General features: G+C 39.6%; 1 protein-coding gene across 2 annotated transcripts in view; it reads left to right on the top strand.

The window, feature by feature from the left end:
* SPOCK1 (SPARC (osteonectin), cwcv and kazal like domains proteoglycan 1) overlaps positions 1-27,376 on the top strand; it is a 271,183-nt gene that overhangs the window by 128,712 nt on the left and 115,095 nt on the right. For both annotated transcript variants that reach the window (XM_059860078.1, XM_059860077.1), the window contains exon 4: positions 24,416-24,530. In XM_059860078.1, coding sequence (XP_059716061.1) covers positions 24,416-24,530 — 115 coding nt within the window. The remainder of the gene's footprint in view (positions 1-24,415; positions 24,531-27,376) is intronic.

Genomic DNA, 27,376 nt, shown 5'->3' with positions numbered 1-27,376 from the left:
TTTTTATCATGACTATGGCTTCACAGTGAGTTTCTATTTTTTTTTTTTTTTAAATTTGAGAAATATTAGCTATATCTTGTAAACCACTAAGGGCAAACAAGTTGTACAATAACTGTTTCTGATCACAATCTGTAGTAGTTGCCCAGGTTGTCAAGAGTCAATTATATTGAGGTAAATTAAGGTTTAAGGCATATCTTATTCATCCTTCAAGCTCATCAAATGCATTGCCCAGGCATTGAAGTCATGGAACTGTTCACATTAACTGTATTTATTCCTTTTATAAATATTGCTCAGAGGATTGCTAAGTAGCAATATTGTGCTCTAATGAGCATATGTATTCTGCAGAGCTTTCAGAGAGATTTAGTTCAGTGATTACACCTCCTTGATCTGCCAATCTGCACATCAAAAGAAGCTATTTTGTTTTAATACTCTGTCTACCAATATTAACTTCATGGAAGAGGTGACCCCCCCACATGTCAGTACGTTTTAAAACTATTTGGGGATTATATTTAGGCCACTGTAACACTACTTCTGTCTAAGGGCATCTCAGCATCTCATGTAGCAAAACATCTACAGATGAAAGGCAGAGAAGATAAAAGGCAAAGAGAATGTTACTAATTAACTCTGGATATAGACAGGCCCCATTTCCAATCCAATCTCCCAAAAATATCTGGCATGCACGACAGGCTCCAGATGGATTGGCTGCCATACACATATGGCTACAAATAACCAGTGCGCATGTCTTGGGCTTTCCTTGTTGGGTTCCTGGCTCCTGGGAACAGGATGGCTCACAGCTGTGACACAGAAACATTGAGATCCCAGTGCACTGGCATGTCTCTAATAATAATTCAATAATTTTAGGCCCAGATGGGAGGGAGTGGTTGCTGGTCTTAACTGAACATTGAAGGGATAGAGCTCCTTTTCCCATTTCATGCATGTTTGACACGTGTATTGTTGGCCTTTCCTGGGGTCTCCCGTTGTTCTTATGAATAATTATAAACCCAGTGAAACTTACAACTTTAATTTGTTCTATTATCTCACTCTCTCTGTGAGGTCAGTTTCACCTTTTGAGTAAGTCAGCCACCTGCACAGCCTATTTGGATTTTAAGTTAGCAAATGTCTGTCGCGTTGGCTGGGTAAAAACAACAGAGGAAAATGGGAATTTCTTTTCTATATTACATGAACAAGTCCAATGTCCCCTTTTACATAGGGGATTGAGGCAGATCCATTAAAAAAAAACGTGTTAAAATTGGACAATAAGCAAATATGCAGGAATTTCCTTCATACACAGCACTGTCCTTTGAAGGCCACTTCAAAGACACCTTCAGAAGCAGAGAAACTCCCTGCAGCTGCAGGCAGCAGGGCCAGCAGGAATGATGCAGAGAAAAGAGGACCTTCTGTAGCCAGAACACACGTGGATTCTTAATGTGCCAGTGAGGGGTTTGGGATGCCAGTGGGCACCGTGTGTGCACAGAGCAAGTGAACCAGAAAGGAGCCACACACAGACACTGCCACTGTCAGCCACCCAGCACAGCTGCACACTTCTTCCCATTAGGTCTTCTCCTGGGTTTTCACAGATACCAGATTAAGCCTTGAAACAGTTAAGCTTTAAAGTTCTTTGTGTGGTTAATTATGATAATTCTAGGTATTCTTTCTGTCTGCATAAACGCTCAATCCTTTGGGGACCTCGTTAAGTTATTAGTTTCATCACTTTCCTGTGACAGTGATGCTGCAGTTCTGGTCAGCATGAAAAAAAAGCCCTTTTGTCTGTGAATTTCCATACAACAGACAAAGTTTTGAATTCTGAGAAACTGATCAAAGAATTGCTGTTTTCCTGATATTTGAGCTTCTGTTCATGTGCACAAATGTCAAGTTTGAAGAAGGGCATCTTGCAAACATGGAACTATAAATGAACTGGATTTTTTTCAGGGAAGCTTGTTTGAACATCCCAGGGGAAAATTCTACTTGCTGTTTTAATAAGACTTGCCTGTATTTTGCCTGAAGAGCAAGAAGTGTTGATACCAGCCTCGATCCTAAACTTCTCTTACAAAAGCCAGAACATAGGGCAATGGAAAATCTGCCGTGCTGCTGGTGCCCTGTCGTGCTGGGAGCTCTCTGCAGTGTTTGTTTACCACCTGCCTCAACAGAGGAAACAGCAAATGGGGCCTTTGTTTTCAGTGACAGCAGAGATGCTGCTTTAATGTCATCCCTGCCTTTCCTGTGCCTGCCTGGCTGTGCGAGCCGGCCGTGCTGTCAGGCAGCGGGATCCCGTGTTTGGACAGGAGGAGCACTGCTGAGAGAGGAATAGCTTCCATAGCAGGAGAGGTGGCAGCATGCCCACCTCTTTCAAGTCTGTTTGAGGTTACTGAGCTCTATATTAAAGGCTCCAGACCATGAGCAGCTTTGGTGAACCCTTGCTTTCGTGATTTCTTCATGTTTAATATGACACTGCCTTGACCAAGATACCAAAGCTTTTGGGGACAGAATGGTAAAGAGGATTTTAGAAACAGCTCCCCAGCTGTGATAGCTGTTCTCATACTGACTGAATCAAGGCTTAACACTCACTTGTGGCAGGTACCTTCCACAACCTTCCACACTTACATGTTTCCCAGTCCCTCAGGAAATGCAGAGTTAGGTGCTTGAAGATTTGAGTTGTTATTGCCAGGATTGTGACCACAAGAAAGGTCCAATGGTTTGAAACTTGGGCATTTTTCCTGCCATATTTTATCCATCTGGCAACCTGCTGTTACATAAAATGTAATTTGAAGTATGGTGCTTCATTAGATGATTTTACAGTATTAGAACCACCCAAAAGCTTTGATGTAGACGATAATTAGTAAGAAATTATGAGGAGATAAAGGATGGGTGGGCAGACAAGGCTAATGAGTCACAGTCAGCAAAAAGTGAACCGCTGTAGTGTTTTGTCATTAATATCCCAAGCATATTCCTGTTGCTTTTCTTCCCCAGGCATGAGAAAAGACACTGAAAAGATGCATTTTCAGAGCCAGAGGTTAATTCTAATCTGCCTGGGTGGTCTGTCAGTTGCAGCAGTGCCATTGATAAATCACAATGCCCTGAATTTCTGAAAATTCAAGGTCATAGATATCAGACTGATTCCAAAATAAGCCGTGGTTTAAATGGTTGGTTTTGTCCTTACTCTGAAATATTCAAAGGAGGGTTTTTTTTTTTTAAGGTAGTTTCATTTCAGTGCTGATTTGAGTCTGTTTTCAGACTTTGTGACTGCTGAGAAGATTATTGAGCTTCATCTTAAATTTAAGCATATGTAATACCACCAAGTCCCACAAACACACTCTTCCCCTTCAGCTTCTTTCCTCTTACCTTTTATTTCATCAAGAGAAGGTAAGAATCAGGGAAAGTAATATTCAGTATTTAGCATCCATATCAGTCATGACCAACCAGAAAGGTATCACCAGGTCACAGCAAAATTCTGTAGTTTTCATTTGAGGTCTCTATTTGGGAGCTTGGATTTTGTTGGGGATTTTTTAGTAGTGCCAAAACTATTTTTGTTTTATATAGAGTTTCATGGCTGCTGACCATTTTCAGATGTTTTATATTTTGCTTGAGTCATGTGCATAAACTGGTCCTTAGAGACAATGTCCAAGGTGATGATGAGTATACTGTGGTATATCTTGAAACCAAATATACCATTATTTAATCAGATAGTAGTCCATAGGTAAGGTCTGTGGGTTCATTGCTTAAGGAAAAAATACATGATTGAGAAGACAAAATTAGAGAAAGTTTTCTATTGAGATTTTCCTTCCAGCTAATTACATATGCTATTAGAGCATTCCTTTCACTCAGCAGGAGATGGTTTTAGTCTATATTGTATTTTAATAATCTCTTCCCTGATGTTAGCACTGCCCTGACCGTGTCCCTTGCAGTTTGTCTGTGTTCTGTTACTGACAGAATTTGCAGTTATTGTCTCTTATATCCACAAAGCTGCCTTCCTGAGGAGGTAACAGGGTATCAGCTCTTGTAGTAATTTTTAATCATAGTGTAGAATCACTTCTTTCTAATAAGGCAAGTGATTAATTATAATGCCCTTTTTATCAGTGTAAAGCCTGCCGGGGTGCACTTGCTTTCAATTACAACCTTTCAAGGTTTTCTTTGGTAGAATCCAGCATACTTAGAGAGACAACTCCATAGTTAGGCAGCCTTTTTTCTGTACAAGCAATAATTATCTCCTCCATTATTGTTCTATTTATTTACGAATAAAGACCAAATATCCACAGTGGAATATATAAAAAATAATAAAAAATTCCATTACCCCAACACTGAAGAAAAAATTGACATCAGGAGCTTGATGGAAACGGAAATACACTATCCATTTGCATGATTAGAGAATATGAGCCCTTTATAAGCCTAAAATAAATGAAATACCAATATGAAATTAGGAATATGTTTCTCATTTATAGAGAGTCCTGAAGCAAGATGCTTTTTTCTTTTCCTAATAGCCTTACTTCAGACTCAATTGTTATAGATTACTGTGGAGATGGAATGGAACTGTGCAGCAGTACAGAAACAAGGCAGGAGAACTGTGCCTGAGAATCCAAATAAAGCAGCAAGAATCTTTACAGAGAGAGTGTGAAACTGCTTTATGACAAGCCATATTGCTTGCTTCTCCATAAATCTGTAGGAGGGTTTGGCAAAGGAGTTGAGGCAGGGCAGTTCAGATCCAGAAGTGTCTCCCAAAATCAGTGTCACTTTGGGTGGCCACAGATCCATGCACAGCAAAATCTTGGTGTTCCTCATGCTAATTGAAATTTTCCATAGGCACATCAGGTAGCCCTGGAACAGTTCTCTCCTAGCCTGTGCCTAGGGAAATAAAAACATATGTGCCCCTTACTGCTCTGGGAATTTTCAAGTGGGCTTGAAATTGTTTCCATCTGCCTTCTGTGTATGCTCTGCTCCTTGAGACGCCCCTGGTTTAACACCAAACTAGAAGAGCTCTTTAACCTGCTCAGTGGGAATATCCACTCTTCTTTTACACTGGGGTATGAAAGATTTCCTCCACAGAGGGAAAAAACACAGCCATTTGGAGTGTTTGCATAAATATCTGAAGGATTGGGAGGGACACAAATCGTATTTTTTTATTTCTATTAGTATATTAAACTAAAAATTCTTTTGCTTATACAATTTCTTTTCCCAAAGGGGACTGTTCATGCCCTTAAAAACTCTTACTGTGTGAAGCAAGTGCATAGATAAAAAGACAACAGGAGAAAGAATGAATATTTATACAGTCAGCTTTCAGGGTGTTAATGAATCTTTATTTATATTTTTCTATCTATAATTGAAACAACCAAAAAATAATGAACTTTCTTATTGAGAAGATATTCTTAGAGATAAAGCCTCCCACTAGGCATGGGGATATGGGGATGCTTCTGCTAATCCTAAAATCTTCTGATCCAATTCTGGCCTCACCAGAAGTTGTCAGAAGACACATTTCTCTGTCTAACACACTTTGAAGGGATCATTACTTAAAAACTCAGCATTTCATAACAGAGAAAAAAGTTTGGAATTTGATTTTAGTTGGCGATATGGAAAATATTTTTTCTCAGATTTGCAACTTCTTTTTGAAATGTGCCAGTCATCCTAATATGAAATGCATGTCCAGTGACAGTACTTCCAAGAGCACAAATGTTTTTTTAATGGCATTAGCAACACAATTCACTTTCTATTGCTTCCTGTACTTGATGTCCATTAAGCTAATTGTATTCAAATCTGGCCATGATTTATTAATGCCATGTGAATTCTAGCTTACCTGTTATTCCTAATTCTTTCTCCCATTGATACTGGTTCTTTCACTTTTTTTTCTTGTAGGGAGTGTACTGTGTGTGCAAGGGGTGTCAGTTCTTTTTATGAATTCTGCGTAGGGGTGGGAAATTCTCAAATCCAGCAGAGTTTGCAGTTGCAGGAAATGTTCCTGTCCTTCTGTCTTTCCCCAAGCCCCAGTGCAGTGGGACAGGCAGCACAGCACTCCTGGCTTGGCTGCCCATGTGTGACACTGTGCAGCCAGGAATTGCTGCCTAGCCCATCCCTGCAGCACATCAGCAGGGAGCTCTGGGATGGAGCCTGCATCTCCCCCAGGATTTACTGTGTCATATTCACATTTCTGTGAATATACAGGGGTTTTTCTTGTCTACAACACAAATAAAATAATCCTCCCTTTAATCCTGACACTACCAGTCCTTTAGCCAGCCAGGACAGGCCAATCCAGGTAACTGAAGTCTTTCTCATGTGCAGCTGCATCCAGAAATGTCCAACCTTTGAAAATGCAGAGTGCAGCCTACAATTTGGCTAAGTCATGATGACAGAGAAGCACATTTCAGTGAACTGGCACAGAACTGACATCCAGAGATACTAGAATTCTCTGTCTAGCTCTGCCTGGTTTTCTCCATATTTCCTTGCCTAAGACTGACAAACTTACTTTCATTTTCCCCACATCCTCAAGTGGCCCACTGCTGCAATTTTATAACATTCTTGAAGGATTACTAAAGAAACTTAAAATCTTTCTGAGGTGCTAATAGTGTTAGGCTGTGTCTACCAGAACAAGCTACCAGTTCTGATAGATAGCTGGAGTATAAACACTCAGGTTAACAAAGTCACTGTAAATAATGTGGTCTAAACAAGGAATCCATAATCCTGCTTACCAGGGTTATAAACCTCAACACTCAAAAGATACATGCAAAGACAGGTCCTTGATTTCAGGTACAGGGCTGAACATGCTGCTACTTTAATAAATAGCTATGGTACCTGTTGATAATTGCTGACTAAATTCAAAGCATGAATTTTTTTTGATGAATAATGGGAGATACGATACCCCTCTCTTTCTTCTTATCTAAGGTAAGCACTTTAAAAATTGCCTGTATAAAATGGCCAGAGGACAGATTTTTGTGAATTCTTCACAGATAAATTTTATTAGACTCCCTCTGGTTGAATTGGTTTTTTTTTTCATTGAAGTGTAGTAAAAATTAAGTATTTTTCATAGCAATACCTCAGTAACATAGGAGCTTGCCAAAGTTCTCTGTTTTTCCCTGTATGGATTGTTGCAATATCCTTAGGGTATATCATCACAGCAGCAGGGATTCATCTGTCTACATTTCAGTGTCTGTTACTGTGGATCTGACTGTCTGGATTCTGTTTCTCATCAGTTCAGGCAATAGATACTCCGGGGTGTAATTCAGCTCATAGTCAGATTGCTGTTAAAAAACAAGTCAGAAGAGTGGCTGGGTTTTAGGTGCCTACAGTGTGGGACTCTAATATTAAATGAGAGGGCTTCCCACCTGGTATGTTTATGTCTTGACATTTCCATATCAATATAATTTCCCAGCTGGTAGTTGTCAAACACTGGAGAACTTTTGATTTTTCAGATTTAAATAGAAGTGTGAATGAGTCAGATTTAAGTGATATAAATGTTTTCATTTCTTATTTTAGTCTCTCAAATGGAGCAACTTACACTTTTGTCCCTTTGAATTAGACAGACTGTAAGGAAACGTGGAACAGAATGTATGAAGGGATTACACTCCCTTGCATGAAATGGACACCAAGTGCTTTAGATTTCTTCAGCTACTAGAAAGAATGTTTTAGTTTGAAAGTGTGTTATTGAAATGGCAATTCCCCTCACCACAAGCAGCCCCTGCACAGAGAAGCTGTGTCATAGCTCTCCATATCACAGATTTCTTCAAGCAGGCATTCAGCCAAACACTTTGGATAAGAGCTTGAATTGGACATATAGTCAACTGTCCTTGGTAATTATTACCTTTTAATGAAGTGTAATAATTGCAGTAGCTTAGGACCTTGAAAGCCAAATTCTGGCATCTTCTAATTGCTGTCTCTTACCATTTTTTCGTGTCTAGGACATTTCCAGCTCGGAAATGTAATATCATTTATGTTTGTTCCCTCTTGGAAAAGTAACTTGGTAGGTGCTAATTAATGAAATTCCACTCACACACATTCCCACCACACCCACCCCAATTAAACGTCAGCATGGTTTCCCAGGTCAATATTTCAAGGCAGTGCTGATGAGATAGGATGTCAAAGATTGTATTGGTAAGTAAATTTAGCACTTACTCACTCCAACTGGCAGAATTGCGGAACAACTAGATTTTCAGAAAGTTAATTGGATATTGAATCCTCTGAGTTGTTTTAAGTAAGATGAGCAAGCCTCAAAGCGCAGGATGCAGCCTGGAGTTAAATTAAATGCTGGCTGCAGGCTGAATTGGCAAATGGGATCTGGGCAAAACTCTAGAGGGGAAAATTAGGATTATTTTATGCCATCAAGCAGACAACCTATGGTTAAAGTACCAAAACATACTGACATGCTAAGAAACAGCATTAATGGGGTACTTCATTTGCCTTTGCAAACTCTCAAGTAGTCTGTGTGCTAGAGATAGGAGTGGGGTCAGTGAGCCCACAGAAGATAATGTAACAGTCACAAAGAGTCTCTGGTACTTCTGTTTCTTAGTACTTCTCTCTCTCCCTCATGCATTTCCAAGAGCATTAGCTGATTGATATTTTTTAGGTCTGGGGCTTTATTTCCACTGGAAAATGCACAGTTGTCAGTACATGAAGCTTTCTGTTCTTCATGTAACATTAAGTGCTCCCTGGCGGCTGTTCATGTAGGAGTTCTTCGCTAAAGATAAGCCTCAGGTGTCTGAGGCAAATCTAAAAGAAGAGCCTGTATCTTTATTTTGGAGTCATCACACTTGTTGATGCTCACTCACATTCTGCTTCATTAACTGTTTCTCATTTGTTTCCTTCTCTTGCCAGCCCACTTAAGCCAGATCCCCACTGTACCCCAGTGAAAGCTTTTACCAGTTTCAGGCAGACGACAGATGGCCTCATGTCCTATTCCCTCTCTCTGCAATGTAGAGATTTTATCTAGGATACTTCTTTCAAATGTTACCAAAATGCTAAATACACTCTTTCCTTTCTAATAAAACAAGCTTAATTACTTGGTTTCATACTGCATGCAGAAAATTCTTGGTCCTAGAGAGGAAGAAACTTGACATGGGGATGTGGACACAGCTTGAGATGTCATTAATGGGCAGCAATACTCTGTTGAGGACTTTCTGTCTTTCCCCACTAAATCTGAGGCTGTGCTGTGTATTTGCAAATTCTTACAGTCCAACCTAGGACGGTTGAAAATAGGCACAATTAATCCCAAGGAAGCAGTAAAAGCAGTCTAGAAGCTCTTAGGTGTTGATGGATAATGTAATTAAATGTGTAATCTAATGTAATAAAGGGGCTTCCAGCTGATCTTCTTGGGGAGGGCCCAAAGCTTGTTCTGATAGACAGCGTGATCAGTTGTGGATTTCCTCATCTCCATGTGGGATCATTTCAGACAGTACAATGGTGTGTTATATGGCAAATCCTCAGCTGTGGTGTTGGACAAACTTAAACATCATTTGGAAGCTATGGGCATTATCTAGATGTCAGCAGTCATGTGATGCTTTTATGATTTCTTCTTCCTATGCTGCTAGAGTATATGCACACCTAGGAATGCATGTTGTCATCTTTACATGAACTTGGGGAAACTGGTAAGTGAAGCATGCAACACATCCCCTATTCTTTATTACTTAATTATCTGGTTGTAAGGCCCAGCATTCAGCAGTTCAAGCAAATACCAGAGTTGTGAATTATGCATTACAGGAGAATGAAAGATTCTAGCTGTTCCAGTCTCCTCTTTTTGACAGCTCTATCAAGCATGAGAGACAAAGATATTGGCACTATAACAGCATGCAGAGATGGGGTCATTGACCCAACCTGTCCCTACTGTTTGGTTTGCTTTTTTTCTTTTAAAACGTGGTGGGAACAGTGATATGTATTGCTCAGCTATCAGCTTTTTCATGGTGGCAAGAATGTTTTTGTCTACTGTTATTCTGTTTCCATTTGTTACTTTCTGGTGTGCACTCTTTTCTCAAATGTATCAGCAGTACAATGAAGTATCTTAATCCTGTAAGTGACCAAGGCTACTGTGTAGATAAGCATTTCCCTACTTTCCTGTTGGTTCTATCTTATGAGTCATTTAGCAAAGCCCATTTGAAATCAGAAAGTGAGATCCTCATCCCAAAGAAGGCAAAGCTTCCACTGGTCTGTGATAATGTCTGGTGTTTCATCATTGAAAGGTAAGTAGCTGTAAAAATACGGCCATTTGCAAATTTGCACATTCTCTGATGGAGGCACTTAGTACTTCCCATGCAGGTAATGACTCTTCATGGATGATGACATTTCTATAGCAAGTTTTAATTGCCAGTGAATGCCAGCAGAGGAGTTGTGGATAAACAGCTTTTTAAAGGATCAGCACTCCAACTGTAACACTCTGGGATTTTAAGCAGGATGAGTACCTTATTTCAGATTACTCACAGAAGGAAGCAGCTATAAGTTCATTTTATTTCACTACAAAAACCTGACAATCCACTGTCTGTAAAATACACTTCACTTCTCTGTATTTGTATCACGAGCCTGCCAAGCTTCCTCTTCATCTGTTTGATTTCTCAGGCTTCGAGGAAGTAAGAAGGGTCAGTAAAGCCTTTTAGCTGCAGCCTTTTGGCTTTGTCCTGCTTCCTTCTAAAGTTAAATGATCCAGAAATCGACCTGAAACATAGTTAAGTGATGTGAAATTTAGACATGCTAGCAAATTATGAGTAGGAGAACATGCTGAGTTTCAAATCATCCTGCAGCCTGGGAGACTGCAAAATTAATTAGCTGGATATGAAACTTTAAGGAGGAGCCACTGAGACAATCCACTGGAAGGAGGAAAGAAGGATATTTCTTTGGAAACAATGACATTGGCAGTTTGACACCTCCTGTTCTGAAGTGTTTGCCAAGCCCTTGAAAAAATCAATCTATAAATTCATGTCAGTGTGGCACCATCCAGTTCAGCAGACTGGGACCAGTAGTAAGGGCTACTACACTCATGCACTAATGGCCATGTCCCACATAGAATCTGCTGTGTTCAAGGAGCCCATTATGCCTAATAAGTATCTTGATTGTTACTGACTGTTCAACTCACATTAAAAAACCTCCTATGGTAGTCTTCCTTTAGAGAAAAAAAAAACAAAAACAAATCATGAAGATTTGTGGGCCATTTAAAAATCTATAGGGCATGAAATTGATACTGTGTGAGAAAGAGAGAAAGGAATTCCCTCATTAGGTCTTGCACATTAGTACAATGGCTGTTACTGTAGTTTAATCTGAGGTTTTGTGGTATTTCCTCATAACTCATTTGTACCAGGAATGGACATGGAATAATACACCAAAATCCTGATATTTCTTTTAATTATATTTTCTTAATGTCTTTACTTTTTTTTTTTTTTTAATCCATATGTACTGTCTAATCAAGGGATAGTTAAAGTGAGTAGCTGAATTAAACAACCCTGAACTGAAATGCTGACTCTCTGCATCCAAATTGTGATGTATAACATCAAGGCTCTCAAGAGAATTCCAAGGGCAGAATTACATTTTTACTCTGTTGATGAACCTCTGTGGCAGCAGCTGAAGCTGATGTGCCAGTGTTGCTTGTGATGGAGAAGACTGGACTGGAACTTAACTGCTGCTCAGGCTTATTAGTTTGTGCAGCTGTTCCCCACCTCTGGATCTCAGGAAAGTTACTTTAATATCCCAAGTGCTGGAAAAGGGTCAGAGCACAGAGCATGAAGCTCTCAGTTATTTTTTTCCCTTCTGCACTCCTGGCATGCTCAGATTGTCTTCAGTCTTTGCTCTGATGTAACTTTGAGTGGATAAAAATTTTGAGTTAGGCTTTCTGTCAGCATCTATATCCTGGAAAGTGCTGTGACATCAGCTGGAAAATGATCTTGCCCAAATTATAAATGCAAATTCAGTATTCATGTCAGAAAAACACATTTTCTCTGAACAGATTTTAATGTTTGACTATGGCAAAATCAAGCTAAACTCATTTTCCAGTTCAGTGTCAGCCCAAATATCACAGGGACTTTTTGCAAACCCTATGGAGTAGGGAGGAGGAACCACAAAGGAGCAGAGATAGGAGATTTAGCCTCACTGAGAGTCTTTCTTACTGAACACCTTGTTCCAACCTCTTCTGGAAGTATAAAAGACCTTTGTAGTGAAGTATTGAAATGGCAGTTTACTGATTAAAAGCAAATAGAAATATATTCTGCAAGAGAAGCAGTGGAATGGACAAATTGTGCTGCAATTTATGTTTTCTCAACATAACAGCAAATTTATATAAATGGAAATTTTTTGTCTCCTTAATACAAAGGTCAGTTGTGCTGTTTCTGATTGTCATTTTTCCATAAGGATCTTGTTGGGAACTGAAAAGTATTTGGGACAATGCCTCCAGATATGTCTAGAGATAGATCAGACATATTGGCTCTGGAAGTATAATATAATATATATTCCCTGAAAGACAGTAAACCCCAGTTTCCAATTCCATTGTTACTTTGTGTTTAAATTATTCACCTTTACTAATACATAGGGTTTCTTTTTATTAGAACTCTGTTTTATCTTTGTTCTAATAAAAAAATAACATGTACATCAGGAATCCTGAATAATTCAGTCTGGCTTCATAACTCAGGGAGCTTACTCTTTTCCAAGGCAGTTCTTGCCTAGGTGTTCCAGAAATCAAGCAATTCTCTTATGAACAGTTGTTCCTCTGTTGTAGAAGTCAATTTTAGCTACCATGCTGAGTGCAAGGTTACAGAGTTTGCTGTTGTATTGCCTGAGGCAGCTTCAGCTCTTTCTCTGTAGGAAAAGGACAAAACAACATTTTAGTTATTCCACAGTTACTCGAAAAAGGAACTGTTCAAACTTTAATTCTTCATAAAGGATCTTCTTTCAGAATTATTTTAGCTAAATATTGGCAAGAGAAAAAGCATTTCTCCTCTGTCAGATGAGATCTTCATCAATGCATTTCTTGAGAAATGCAAAACATTTTAATTAAACTATGAATTCCTTGATAAACTATTAATTCCTTGAAAGCCTTCTAAACATTGGGTTTGTGTGTTTAAAAATTATCACTTATCAAAAGACCTATCGTGATGCCCTGCAATGCATTAATAAGACAAGAATTGTAGCATTTGTCAGAGAGCAGTATAAAGATAACTTTGATTAGCAGCAGCTCTCTAGAAGTGATCTTTTGTTGTTAAAAATTAATTTTGGGGTCTCAAAACCAAGTTAGGAACTTCAGGTTGTGTGAATTAAATATTCGATGATGAGATGCCAGCAACTAAATTATAGCAAGAAAAAAAACTGTAAAAAAGAACCTAATCTTGTTTTTTTTTCTTCTTCTGTACATAAATTCTTCAGTGTGATACAAGTCCTGTTACTTCATCATTTTATTGCTGTCATTCCACTCAACAATTCTAAACTGCAATGCTAATGCTTTTCCTTGTGACCACCTTCTGTCCTCCAGCCCATTTGACAATCTGCTTTTTCCACTCCTGAGGTTACCTGCTAATTTTACCCTTTCATCTCATTCTGTGCAGAAAAGTCACTGATCTACTTTTAGAGACTCCCAGTCTCAAAATTTCTACCTTTAACAGAATCCCAGAAATTACTGATCAATTCCAGCAGAGTGGAGTTAATTTTTACAAAATGATTTTGTAATTTAGGAATTTTCATCTTTACTTGTTTCACACTAGAGCTTCTCTCTTGCATTTTGGAGTGAGGAATGGTATCAGACACTGGTTTTCCCAGAACTTGTTTCTGTTAAACTTATGCTTGAAGGAATTCTCTATGCTGTATTTATATTCACTATACTTTAGAACCAGGCAGGCTGAGTGTTTGTCCTTTCATTTATTTCCCATTTAAACCTTTTCCAGATATCAATTATATGACTAATTGGTAATCCATAGAGAAGCTTCATCTTTTCCTGCTTAGGTAATTCCTCTGAAAAGCAATGAAAATTCCATTAGGCAACAATCTATTACACCAGTCAGCCCCAGCCAATTTCCACTTCTGATGTGTTTCCTTTATCTAGATTAAGTACAAGCCATGTGCAGCAGCAGCAGAAGCAGCACTCATCATTCAGGGTATTTTTGATTCTGTCTGATAGCTAAAATCTCTGTAACTTAATGATTCTCGTGGTTTCTTCTGACAATAAATTCTTTACCTGTAAACACACAATTCAATGATTTTTCCATTTCATCCCTAATCCAGAGGTGTTCACAGAACATCTGCAAGGTTTTCCACAGTGGTATCACCTTGGCAGGAGGTGCTTCTACATCATAGGACTGAAACTGCTGTTTTCATAATGAAATCACTCTTTCAAGAGCCTTTTATTTTAGTATTTGTTTTGCTCAGTGCACACTAAAACTAATGTAATATGGAAATAAATCTTCTGTTGGTGAAAAACATGAAATGTTTTTTTCCGTGTTTCCATGGAGACAATCAGGTTGCCATAAATGCACATTAAATGGCTCTTAGTTCTGCAGAGTTTGGCTGTTCTAAAGCCATTCCCTTACAAGTCATTCTCAGGCTCCTTTGCTTATGTTCTGTGATGCTTTCCAAGAGTTCCAGGCTGATTTCTAGACAATGAGTTTTGCTATCTTCATTTTAAATGCTGGAAAAGATGCTGAGTAACAGAGTGACAAACTCATTTATCCCAAAGGGTTAAAAATGCAGTGATAGAACAAGAAGACAGTGTAAGGGTGTCCTTTCCTTGCTGCCCCATTGATTAGGACAGCCACTGACCACGTACTAAGGTGCTAAGAACACTAAGTGCAAATTTGGGAATTCTTCCCTGAAATATTGTTTTAAAGAATGTTATCAGTGTTCTAGCTTATTCATTAAGTAGAAAATCATAGTAGCATAGAATGTTTTGGGATGGAAGGGACCTTAGAGATCATCCAGTTCCAATCCCCTGCCATATGCACACCAGCTTGCTCCAAGCCCCATCCAGCCTGGCCTTGAACACTTCCTGGGACAAGACTATAAACTTTATATGCAATTGCTGATAATGTTTGCAGCCAAATTCTGTTTCATTTATCCTAGAAAATAAGCTTAGGAATTTAATGGGAAAAGTAGAGTTTTTCTCATTTCCAGAGCAGAATGTCTTCCCTCACATTTAAATACAGGCATGTGGAGATAGGCAGCAGCCTGGCTGGGAACTGCTATAACTGTAACAACATTGACATTCAGTCGACAAATAGAGCAACCTCGTCAGCCGTTCAGAGAATTCATACCCAAGATTTTTATTGCTTGCTTAGCTCTCTACAGTGCTGTATTAGAAAAGAGTTGTGATTGTGCATACTGAAATACTGATTTGTAAAACCAGTTTGGTCCTTATTTTTTACTATTTGCTGATGGAATCAGTATTAACAGTGATGCAGTTTTTCTTCTGCATTACTTCTAGAAATAAGCATTAAAAGATATACATACTGTTTATGTTTTGAAATGAGATTTAATGACAGAAAAATCTATTGATTAATAAAATGTGAATGGCTAAATATTCTCCTCTGTGAAAAATACAGAGGAGTTCTACATTTTTTCAATTTTTTTCTCTAGTCATAGTTCACTGTGTTAAACTTCATTATAGCTTTTAATCAGAGTTAGAAAAGGGTTCAGTATCTTATGAATTAGCTATCTGAATTAAATCATAGCAATTTTTTACCCATTATATTACTACTTCAGTTAAAGTATAAATTCCAACAACTTTGGGAGTATTACAGAAGTCTTTCACAACATACAGTGCAAATTCTCTCTGAGCACGTTAAGATATATATTTGTATTAATCTGAAATAGGAATGGTATATTTTAAATTATGCATGAATAATTTCAAATATTATTTTCTCAAGAAGGTATAACCTGGTTTGTTTTCATTGGCCTTGAACTAAAATAATGTGTATTAAATTAAATCCCACTAAATAAATTATAATTCATTTCAGTGTAACAGAAAGCAGAAATAATCTAAGTCAGTTCACAGGAGAAATTATATTCAATATTTCAAATTTACCATAGGATTGTTAAGTCCAAGCATTCAGAAATCTCAAAGTTAAATTAAATATACTTTCTCCTTTTTAATTTATTTATGATGATATAGTCTTTTGTATGGTTTTGACATTATTAAAACTTTCTAGTTTTTATTTTCAGTATTTTCCTAGCAGCAAAGAGAATCAAATCTTTCAGGCATTTGGAAAGAAGCAGAGTTCTGTTCTGGCACTGGGATCTCGAGGTTTAAGGGGATCAGGTGGTGTCACAGTTCAATGGCAGATATGCAAAATGCAGCCTCAGCTTCTCACAAAACTTAAATCTAACTTAGAATCCTTTGACAAGGTGTTACCAGCCAGCTTGATCTACCAGTGCAGAGCTCCCAGGCTGTCTCTCTCTTTTCCTCACATTCATTTGCCAGGAAATTGAAGGTGAAAGTCCAAGGGAGGGTGTTCCATTCTGGGTGAGGGCTGGCAGGGCTTGGAACACCCAGGGCACCAGGTCAGCAATGGCTCTTCCAATGGCTCTCTCTCCCAATGCCTCTTCCAGTGGCTCTCTCTTCCAATGGCTCTCCCAATGCCTCTCCCAATGCCTCTCTCTCCCAGAGGCTCTCCCAAAGTCTCTCCCAATTGCTCTCTCCCAATGGCTCTCTCCCAATGCCTCTACCAGTGACTCTCCCAAAGGTTCTCCCAGTAATGGCTCTCCCAATAATGGCTCTCCCCATAGATCTCCCAAAGGCTCTCCCAAAGTCTCTCCCAGTTGCTCTCTCCCAATGACTCTCTCCCAATGCCTCTCCCAGTGACTCTCCCAAAGGTTCTCCCAGTAATGGCTCTCCCAATAATGGCTCTCCCTGTAGATCTCCCAAAGGCTCTCCCAAAGTCTCTCCCAATTGCTCTCCCCCAATGGCTGTCCCAATGGCTCTCTCCCAGTGGATCTCTTCCAATGGCTCTCCAATGGCTCTCTCTCTGCTAGGGCAGAGTAGGGAGAGGCCAAAGTGCTGGAGATCCCTGGAGAGCCCAGGGACAGGGACCGTGTCCTCCCTGTGTTAGTGAGAGGCTGCAGAGTTGAGCAGTGGAAGGAAATGGTCACCTTTAGCTCTGCTCCTGTCCTGATGGTCTCTCATAGCAAATCCTGCAGAACTGGGCCCTCCCTGCAAGGCAGACACAGAGGGTTCAGCAGTTCCACCCACTGAAGATTAGAGCAGTGTTTTGGAGCTCTCACTTTCCATCCTAGGAAGTTTGAAGCTGGACCACCTGTGGGTTTTGGGGACTCTAAACCAGAAGCTGTAGAGCTGCTGTCATGAAATATCTGCCAAAGCCCTCTGAGTCCCAGAGAATGGGGTGATTTTTATACCCCACTACTTCCGGGAATTAAACATTGAATGTAACATCTGACCAATATGATTCTGTCAGGGGCCTTTTTAAAGTCTGTTTTGCCTTCAGCTCAGTGGGATATGCAGAAACACACCCTTGGGTACACATGCAAGCACAAATTATCCCATAGTGGAATTGCATGGAGCTGAGGGAGCATCGTGGCTCTGCTGCAGGATTGTACTGCATTGCACTGATGGGAGTCAGCCATCCTTGCATGTTGGGGAAACCTTTGCCTTGAGGGCAGGAGGGTTGTTTGTGAAAAGGGCACCTGCTCTGAGGGTTCTGATTGCTTATCACACCCACCAGTGGAGGCTCATTAAGTACATTTCCTAACTTCCAGTCCTGTCCTATTTCTCTTTTCTTCGCCTGTTTTTTTCACTGATTTGGATTTCTGTATATTCGTCAGAAAATTTAATTTAACTATCAAGGGTTCTTATCCTTTTCTTCAGAAAGGAAATCTGCAGAGTCCTTTGAAGCATCTGCCTTGGATGGCCCTCAGCAATGTCAAAAGCAATTATATGTCAGTTATAAAAAGCAATTTTTAAAGTGCCTGTAAAAATTAAAATAGATGTTTCTGTGCACTATATCAGCATCTTCAGCCTCTCAGATGTTAGAGTGCTCCAAAACAAACCTATACAAAAATACTACACAGGGATGGAGCAAATGCTGCCAGTTTGAGATGTTATTGCCTAATTGCCTTGGGAAATTCCATTTATTGAAAATAATGCACATACGTGTTTGAAACATTCAGTAATTAATTTTCAGCTGAATTGATTTCTGTATCCAAACTGCTTTGAGGGGAGAGAGAGAGAGAGAGACTTAAATATCAGACCTGATGGTTGGAGGACATGTTCTCTCCTCAGCTTGGGGTTGAGCTAACACAAATTTTCTCCTTAATGAAGCTGAATGATTTATGCCAAGATTTGCAGAAGCAGAATAAAAGCATTGGTATTATTTACATTTATATGGTGGTGGATGGGTCTTGTAATCTGTTGTTAAATGACACTTCGTAAGACTAGAATTATTAACAGTATCAACTCTGAGAATAAATGTTACACTTGACTCCAACAAAGAACAAAGTCTTTTGAATGGCTATAAAAGACTGAAATTCCATTGAGGGCTTCCTGGGACATCTCATCCATTCAAGGGGGATGGGGTAGTCCCATTTCACCTGGATGGAGCCCCAGTGACAGTCTAACCCCAGCACATGGATTGGCTCAAGTTTACCACTAGAGCACTGGAAAGTTACCATGCCTTCACAGAGAAGTGCTCTTTAATATGTATGACCATGTTTACCTTAGAAAAAATAGCATAAATTCACTATAAAGCTGATGAAGCTCTAATTCTGATAGGAAGGCTGTGGTGTACTTCAAATAACCAAAATGTTAAAGCCAAAGCTGGGCTTAGCCAGCATGTGTTGGAAACATGTCCTTTCCCTAGCAAAAGTCAAGGGCAGCTTGTAGGAATTTTTATTAACATGTTTCAGCTGACCTAATGGCTCCTTCACATTTGCTCTATGATGGTTTTCATGGAAGCATAGAGTAAAATTCCTCCAAGGCACTACTCAGCTGCCTCAGTCACTTTCTCTTTGGTCCTCACTCTGCTGGTAGTGGACACACGATGCTGATTTGAGACCTTCCCTCCCAGATCTGCAGGTTGACATTAAATACCATTTGACCTTCATGCTGAGAGGGCAGGAAGAGTCAGAGCCTTCTGTCTGCTGCCTGCCCAGACCTGTTCATTCACAGCTTTGCCGTTCCTGCCCTTCCCTTCCCTGCCCATTTCCTGGCCTCTACAGCCAGGAACTGTGCTTTCCTTCTCCTGCCTGCTTGGGAAGCATAGCTGGAATCAAGTAACACATAATGATATTGAAATGCACACATATCATGTAATGCATCATTAATTGACTTAGTTTTATTATCAATCTCTTTTGTATTAAAATGCACACTAGGATCTTTGCATTGAAGACAGCAGGTCTCATTTTCCATTTCATCATACCTCTCCAGATGTTCTTTTCTTGTATAGTCAGAACAGTTCCAAGGGGATTGCAGAAAAGCAACTGCTCTTGACATTGCCTTATGCAGGACTATTTTGTCATTGAGTGATCACAGTACCTATTGGCAGACAATTTTAAATACAAGTCCCCCCAATATTTACATAACACTGTCTCTTTTTATTGTGCAGTTCATTTCAGTTTCACAAAACAGCTACATGTTGAAAATACTCTTCCCCCTAAGGAATGGTCATAAAAACAGAATCAAACTCATAAATCTTGTTATGAACTAGTTGTACAGTTTCTGCAGGATTACACATCCATTGCTGTGAGACACTGGAAGTATTTATTTGTTATCACCCTTTTAAAGTCAAATGTGTGAAAAGCAAATTGGCTCTGTTGTGATTAATACAGTGACCCACTGGCACAACATATGGAACTACATCCTTGCAGAGCAACTTCCCTCTCTACTGCCATTGACTGAACTAAGATTTTCCTGCAAGTCATAACTCTTTTTTTATTGGGGTAATAAATAAAAACGTGAAATGTCATAGAAAAGTATCTCAAACACTGTTGGTAGGTCTTTGTCCAACGCTGATTTATATTGCAAATCCACAGCTCTGGTGAATGGTGCAGGGAGGGGAGAGGGAAAGTGTGTTCAGTCCATAGGGAAAGTTCTCTGGTCTGCTGTGTGGAGCTGGGACAGAAAGAGATTTGAGTTGGTGTTTGTAGACCTTTTGGTATTGGAAAGCAATGTCACCATATCATCAGGAGGTTTTTAGGAGAATGATGCAATCCTGTAATCCCTGGGGTTTATCATCTACCAATTATTTTGGTCTCTCTCTGAGATTACTATGGAAGATTTATAGTTTTAAGAGAGAACTCAGGTTGCTCTGCATAATAAAAGCTAGGCCAGAAAAATAAAAAAAAAAAAAAAAAAAGGGAAGAGACTTCTCAGCTCTGAGTACCAGGACAGCTTCCTAGAAAGCAAATATCAGCAACAGAAACCTCTGGGTGTGAAGTGAGGAAGAGTGAGATTCATGAGCCAAGATGAAATTTTTCTAATATCCTACATTTTTCCAAGATAAAAATCTTCTGAAAATGCTTATACTGAGGTGTCCAATATTTCAGGCAGCTGCCTCCTGGGTGGATCCTTCCCTTGGAGACCCAGAATCCACGGGAAATTCTCAGAACAGGAAACCATGGAGCCTGGGTTCAAAAAAAATGATAGGGAGGATGACTGAAGGGGGTTTTAATCAGAGAATTTTTGTCCAAGTGAAACATTTAATTCCAGTACTGGCTGGACACATACCTCCCTACAGAAATGTTGAATGAATGCTCAGCCACTCTAAAGTGAGATTATTTAATCATATCAGTTTCACCTTCAGACTGAGCCTAAAGAAAAAGTAGGAGAATGTGCATATCTCAAAGCCAGGCTTAAGGTATTTCTGTTATTGCTGCACAGCCAGAGCTGAGTGCAGACTCCCTGACATAGAGAAGGGATGGCTGTGGTTTTCCTTTCAAGCTGATAAAGTAACATCTTCTTGTCACTTTATTTGTTTATTTGTACTTTTAGCTCTTCATTTTCAAAGAGTTCATACTCATTGCTTTAGAAAAAAAGAACTGTAATGACAAATGTGGTTGTTATATTTCATCTTATTCCCAAGGGTGTGTTCTTCTTCCAATGATGAGCGTCTGCTCCTAGTCATGTAGAAATCTGATTAACAAAGCATGATCTTTGATTAGCATATTTCAGAAATTCTTTCTTATTACAAGCTCTTCTTAGGGCTTGTGTTGCTTAGCAGTAGAGCAACCTTCCAAATATATTTAACAGGTTGAGGAACTTTGCAGACATATAAATCCCTGCTTTGAACTTTTATGTTCATATGGATCGTGTATTCTTCATAAGTGGGAAAAAAATCTCCAGAAATAACAATCCACATCATTGTTATTGCTGTCTTCTGACAAAGTCCACACTTTGGCTTGTATTTAATAAACTACTGTTTTGAACTGCATGTAAGGGCTGTTTGTAATGAAAAATAAATGATGCTTCTATTACGTGTTCCATTTAAGGGTTTTCATGAGGTTTTCCAACACTGGCCCTTTATATTAGGGAAGCTTTTGATGCCATGGGTATTGAACCTAATGACAATGAGATTGAATGCCTGTGGGTGAGAATTGAGAGGAAGGCCAACAAGGCTGACATCCTACTTGGAGTGTATTATTTTCCACCCAACCAGGAGGAAGAGTTCAGGAGGACAATGTGTCAGGATCACCCACCCTTGTTCTTGTAGGTGACTTTAACCTACCAGACATCCGCTGGGAACTTAATACAGCAGAAAAGAGGCAGTCCAGGAAGTTTTTAGAGTGTGTGGAGGACAACTTTTTGTCCCAGCTGGTGGGTGAGGCCACCAGGTGTCCCAGTGAGGGACTATGTTAGACCTGTTTTTTGCAAATAGAGATGGGCTGGTGGGAGATGTGGTGGCTGGAGGCCACTTGGGGCACAGTGATCATGAAATTATAGAGTTCTCAATACTTGGTGAAATCAGGAGGATTTATTGTCAACATTATTATTGTTCTCAGATTTTAGAAGCAAGTCACCGGGGTATAGAGAGTTGAGGACAGATTTGTAAGGCAATGGAGGCTAGGATTTCCAACCACATCTTGTCCCATTGCTTTCCTTCCTGATGATTATTCAACAGTGTTTTTGATTTTAGGGTAGACAATTCTTAAATTGCAAAATATTGAAAGTTGTGTTCCTTTTACCAGTAATGTAGAGTGTGATGCTATTTCAGAACTGCATGCATTTTTAATGCCTTAGAAGACCTAAATAGCTCTTGGAATGGATTCACCAATTAGAGTAAATTTTACTGTGAAAAACCACTAACTATTGTAGCTGTGCATGATGTCTCATAGACCATGTGGGCCTAAATTTTGCTCCTTATTCATGCCAAACTAGTATTTGCTTTCCAGGCTAAAGCTACATCCCCACTCCTCAGGTTTTGGCTGATAGAACACTGAGCACAAGGCCAGGCTGTGCTTACCAGCAGCCCAGTGCTCCTGGCAGCTCTTAGCCCTGGGCTCCCAGCCAGTTTGCACAGTGATTTTTGTTGATGCAGCATTTTGCATCAAGGATGTGTCACCAGCAGAAGCAAACAATGTTCATGGGCTCCAGCAACAGAGCAAGGCCAGCTGCAAGAGAGCAAAAGTTCTGGTCATTAAATTTGTGTGTGGATATGACCTTTGAACTACCACAGCCACTGAAACAATGATGTGGTGACCCTGTACCCTCCAAGTGGTGCTCACTCATGAAAGGCTTTGCAGAAGGAGGGTGTTTCACTGGTTTGCAGTTTAAGAATATCCAGGTAGACAGCCAGCTCAGGAAACTGTGGCTTGCCATTTAAATCCCTGTCAAAGATCTGCCTCGGTCCTTAACTCAGCCTCCAGTGAGAGTGAAGTAAGAGGATTAAGAAGGTGTCTCTCACTGTTTGTGTTCTGGGAATGTAAAGGGCAGGGAATCAGATACTTCTTATCTGTCTGGCTTTAAAAAAGACACCAAAAGGCAGCAGCAAAACATCCCTGAAGAGCCTTGACAGCCTTTGGTCTTTCCGGTGGGACAGACCCTGTCTCCTCAAACACTGCCTATGTATTTTCCTAATGGCAACACATTGAATGTTGCTGCCTTATTGTTTATGGTGTAGGAAACAGATGGTCTTTTCTCCTTCCTTGTTCACTTCACCTCTTCTATCAGTTTTAATGGTTTAAAAGAAAAAGCTTTTAGCACTTTTGCTTTGTTTTTACGATTTCCCCCTGTCTTGCACCAAAGGCATTCCAGTAAATACATATGCACTAGTGAAGCTTAATTGCCCATCATAAATGTGTAATGGGTGTTAATGTGGCAGGAGCTTGTAGCTGTGGCTGTTTAGCCCAGCACAGAACAGCTGCAGCACTTCAGACACGAAGGAAAACAGAAGAATCATCTGCTTGTTGGAAATATATTTGCTCTCAGAGAAATCTGGTACATAGCAAACCGAAACTTCTTCTACTTCAAATAGTCTCCTTTGAAAGTTTCTCTGATTATTCAGTAGAAATTGGAAATGGTTATCATAAAGGGCAAGTAAGAGTTTTATACCATCCCCAAGATGAAACCAAGAGTTGTCCATTTCCAAGAATGGATCAAGATTTGAGGAGATATGGGAGAGGGAAAGTGGGATTTAAAGACATTGAAGAGGAACAGAAGTCAAATCCATGGCAACAGAATGTCCAAAAAGAGCTTCTCTAAAAATCACTTCTCAAACAAAAGTGAAATTTCTCTGTGTGACTGGTATGGCAGAGACTTTCCTTCTGACATGTTCACATAACAATATTTTGAATACTTGTAATTCATTTTGGCAGAAAATGTCTTATTGCTGATTTTTAGAAACCTTCTTTTGTAGAAGAATGAATTTAGACAGATACCTTTCAAATGGGACAAGAGCCTGAACATGTTTGCTCTGAGATGGCAACTCAATTGTGCTGTCTGATCCCAACTCTGACAGCACTGCTGGTGCTGCAGGTTGTTGTATGAAAGCCAGGATTATTTTGTTGTAGCTTTTCTACTCAAGCATTTTAAATACAGGCAAAGTTGAGCTGTAAAAATTTTTAAAAATCTCAAAAAGTATTATGCCTCTTTTACAGCAGCTGTGAAATTAAATTTATTAGCACTCTGCATTATATCAGTTTTTAGTTGCCTTCTTACATATCAGTCATTTTGTTATTTCAGTGTATTTTATCCAAACACAGCTTTTCTGTGAAATAAACAGAGTAATATAGATTGTTAAACCAGAACTTCATCCCAAAGTCTCATGTTTAATATTCATGTGAATACCAATTAGATCACTCACAGTAATGAGTCTTTAAGCTCTCCATTTTCTTTCTGTGTAAACTTCTCTATTTCCCATGCAGTCTGAAAATAGCAGCCCACACTATAAAATATCCAAGTATTTGTTCACTCACGTGCGGGAGTGTTTGTTCTAACCACTTGTCACCTGCTGGGAGAGCCCTCTGCGTGCATTTCTCACTTTCTTTTTTTAATGATTTAATAATTTAATGATTTAATAATAATTTTGATTTCTTCTAGCTCTTGATCCATCCAAAGATCCCTGCCTGAAGGTCAAGTGCAGCCCACACAAAGTGTGTGTCACCCACGACTACGAGACCGCGATTTGTGTGAGCCGCAAGCAGCTGGTGCACAGGTGAGGAAACTTCCCCTTCCTCCAGGCTTGTGTGTCTGCCACAGACATCCAGTGTGGGAGAAGAAGTAAAATGAGAAAACTCCAAAATTAATATTAAAATTCCCATCATTTTACGACATTCTTTTAAATTTTAATTTTGGTTAAAAAAAAAAGACAGATGTTTTATATTTATAGCTGAGGCTATTTGAAAAAGATGATCCAGATCATGCTGCATCCTGTGGTGTGGATTGCAGAATTCTCTCCCAGTTCTGGGAGGGATTTTCTCCCCCCAGAGAGCAGTAATTATGCATATTTTAAAAACTGAAAACATGAAATATGAAAACACTGTACCATATCTACACTTCTGGTATCTTAATTAGAAGTAATTAACAGGAGATTAATAAAGATTTTTTTTAAAAAATGTATCAAACTTAAATTTCCTAAAGAGCTGAAAAGTGTTGGTGGAATTTTGTAGAGCAACTCCTTGAGAAGTCTCATAACTAGAGATATCTGCAGATCAGATTGCTGAATGACTGAATCAAGAGCAAATGAACTTAGTTGATAGGTTACGAGGCCAGGATGTTCAAATTAGACCACAGAACTTCACAGAGAGAAACTACAAACAGAAGAAGAAAAGCCTACTGATCATGGGTTGAGATATGTTACAACCAAGAATTGAGACATTTATAAACAAATGTTGAGAAAAAAAAATGTAACTTTGCCCTATTTTGGAAGGAGAACTAGTAGAACCAGTAGGGAAACTAGAGTTGAGTATCTCCAGAGAATGGGTCAAGACCCAGAATTGAACTGGAGGAGTCAGCCCCTCTACCTGCCTGCAGATATATGACAGAATAAATCGTGTACTGCTCTAGTGAGCACCTCTGAATGCTTGGTCTGCACTTTAAGGAGAATACATTGTCTTGCTTTCATTATGTTTGAGTGATAAATCTAGAGACTGCTCTTCAGTTTCTCTCTCTGTTTAATGTGGAAGAAAAAATTTGCCTGTAACACAGGTCAAGTCCCCAAATGTTGTTGTCAGCCGATATTGTAGTTCAGCAACTGTTTAAGCCAAACTAAATTCAGGATGATCTGATTCCCATGTAGTACATCTCATCTTTCCTCACTGTCACCTGGCTGAGGAAGCTAATCCTGTAAGAAAAATTAGTCTTTGATTGATAATCCAAAGTTAATGGTGTAATGTGCATGAGGCAGTGTGTTCAGTATTTGGTTTTCAGTATGGAGTGATCCCTGGAAGGAAGTTAGGAGTCTGCTATATGCAGTGCTTACACTCTAATGATATTTTTGACATTATGTAGCTTACGTTTTCTAGTGAGGAGGGATTGAAACCTGGTTTAAATCCTTGCATTATATAGTAGTCCTTTTGATAAATAGACATAGATGTTGAGCCAAATGCTTTCTGAGCTATTTCCAGTATTTAACATCTCCAAAGTAGTCAGAATGTTCAGAGGAATGGTGCAGAGGAAGTGAATATCCTATCTTTGCAGAAAGCAAGCTGTGTTTCATGTGATCTCTCTATGATTCCTGCACTGCCTGCAGCTGTTTCAGCAAACCTTTGAGTAGCACTGTGACTATGGAGATGAATCAAAAAGTATTGAAAACTTTGACAATTCTCCAAACAATTTCCAGCAAGTTTTGCAATGCTGAAAGAACTACTGCTGATATGTGACCGTGGCACATATATAACCCCACAGTGGTTTTATTCTCCATGTACCCAGCTAGCCTGGCCTCAGAGGGGACACAGGTCAAGGAGGGAAGTAACCAGGGCAAATTGTCTGTTGATTTGAATCAGTGGAGTGACACCCCCTGAAGGTTTTCATCTTCAGTTCCACAACATTCTGGTTTTTTCTGTGCCTGAGCTGAATACTGCTGTACATCTGACTCCAGTTATATTAAATACTGTGTTAATCAGGAGTAAACACATTAAAAGGGGTGGAGTTGCACCTATGTAAAACCAGCTAAAATCTGAATATATTAGTGTGGGCACATGTAGAACAATTACCAGATAACAAGGTGCTGCTGTGATTGTTTTGCACATCCATGGTTCTTTTGGGTGTGCTCAGGAGGATTTTCCATTTCATGCATCATTATCAACTTGCTGCAGTGGCTTTACACAGGATGTTGGCTCAGCAAAAAGTAATCGAGAGCAACACCTTTGTTATTGCTGAGCCTCCCTGGCAGAGCTCTGCTGGTTTGTGTCCCCCAGTGCCTGCCTGGCTGGAGAGCTGTGGTTTTCAAGCACAGTGTGCTGCAAACTCTGAAAGCACCAGCGCCAGCACGATGCCATTCCCATTTCATTTCCTTTCTGCTGGAATGCCTACTTCTTAAACCACTGCAGGAGCTCAGTAGCAGTGTAGAAAATTGAGTTGCATGGAAATGTGTTATTTAGGCTACTCAGACCCTACCCCAGGGGCAGTCTGGCCTCCCCTGTGCAGCATCTGCAGCCTCCTCCTTCTCTACTCCTCCTCCCGTCCACAGTCACCTGGTGAGCAGCCCTGGGTCTTGAATCATTGAATGGTTTGGGTTGGAAGGGACCTTAAAGATCATCTAATTCCTGCCTGCTGCTCTTTGGATCTCCTGATACAATCAGTTGGTTCCCCAATTAACCTTGCTGTGTCTGTAAATTTATTTTTTTCTTCAATCTCTTGTTCCTTTTCATACTGATTCTGAAAAGAATTTGTTTTCATTTGATTATTATGTACAATTCAGGGAAAAGGGCATAGCCCAAAGGGAACTTTGCAAAATAGTATCATTTGGATTCTTGTTGGTATATTTATCCATGTTAATTGTTTGTGGTTTATTTATATGTGTTTTCTTGAAGACCCTATCACAAGCAGAAAGATAGGAGA

This window comes from Haemorhous mexicanus, chromosome 15, assembly GCF_027477595.1.
Source record: "Haemorhous mexicanus isolate bHaeMex1 chromosome 15, bHaeMex1.pri, whole genome shotgun sequence".
In the NCBI taxonomy this organism is placed as follows: Eukaryota; Metazoa; Chordata; class Aves; order Passeriformes; family Fringillidae; genus Haemorhous; species Haemorhous mexicanus.
This window is presented reverse-complemented; position numbering and strand designations above follow the sequence as displayed.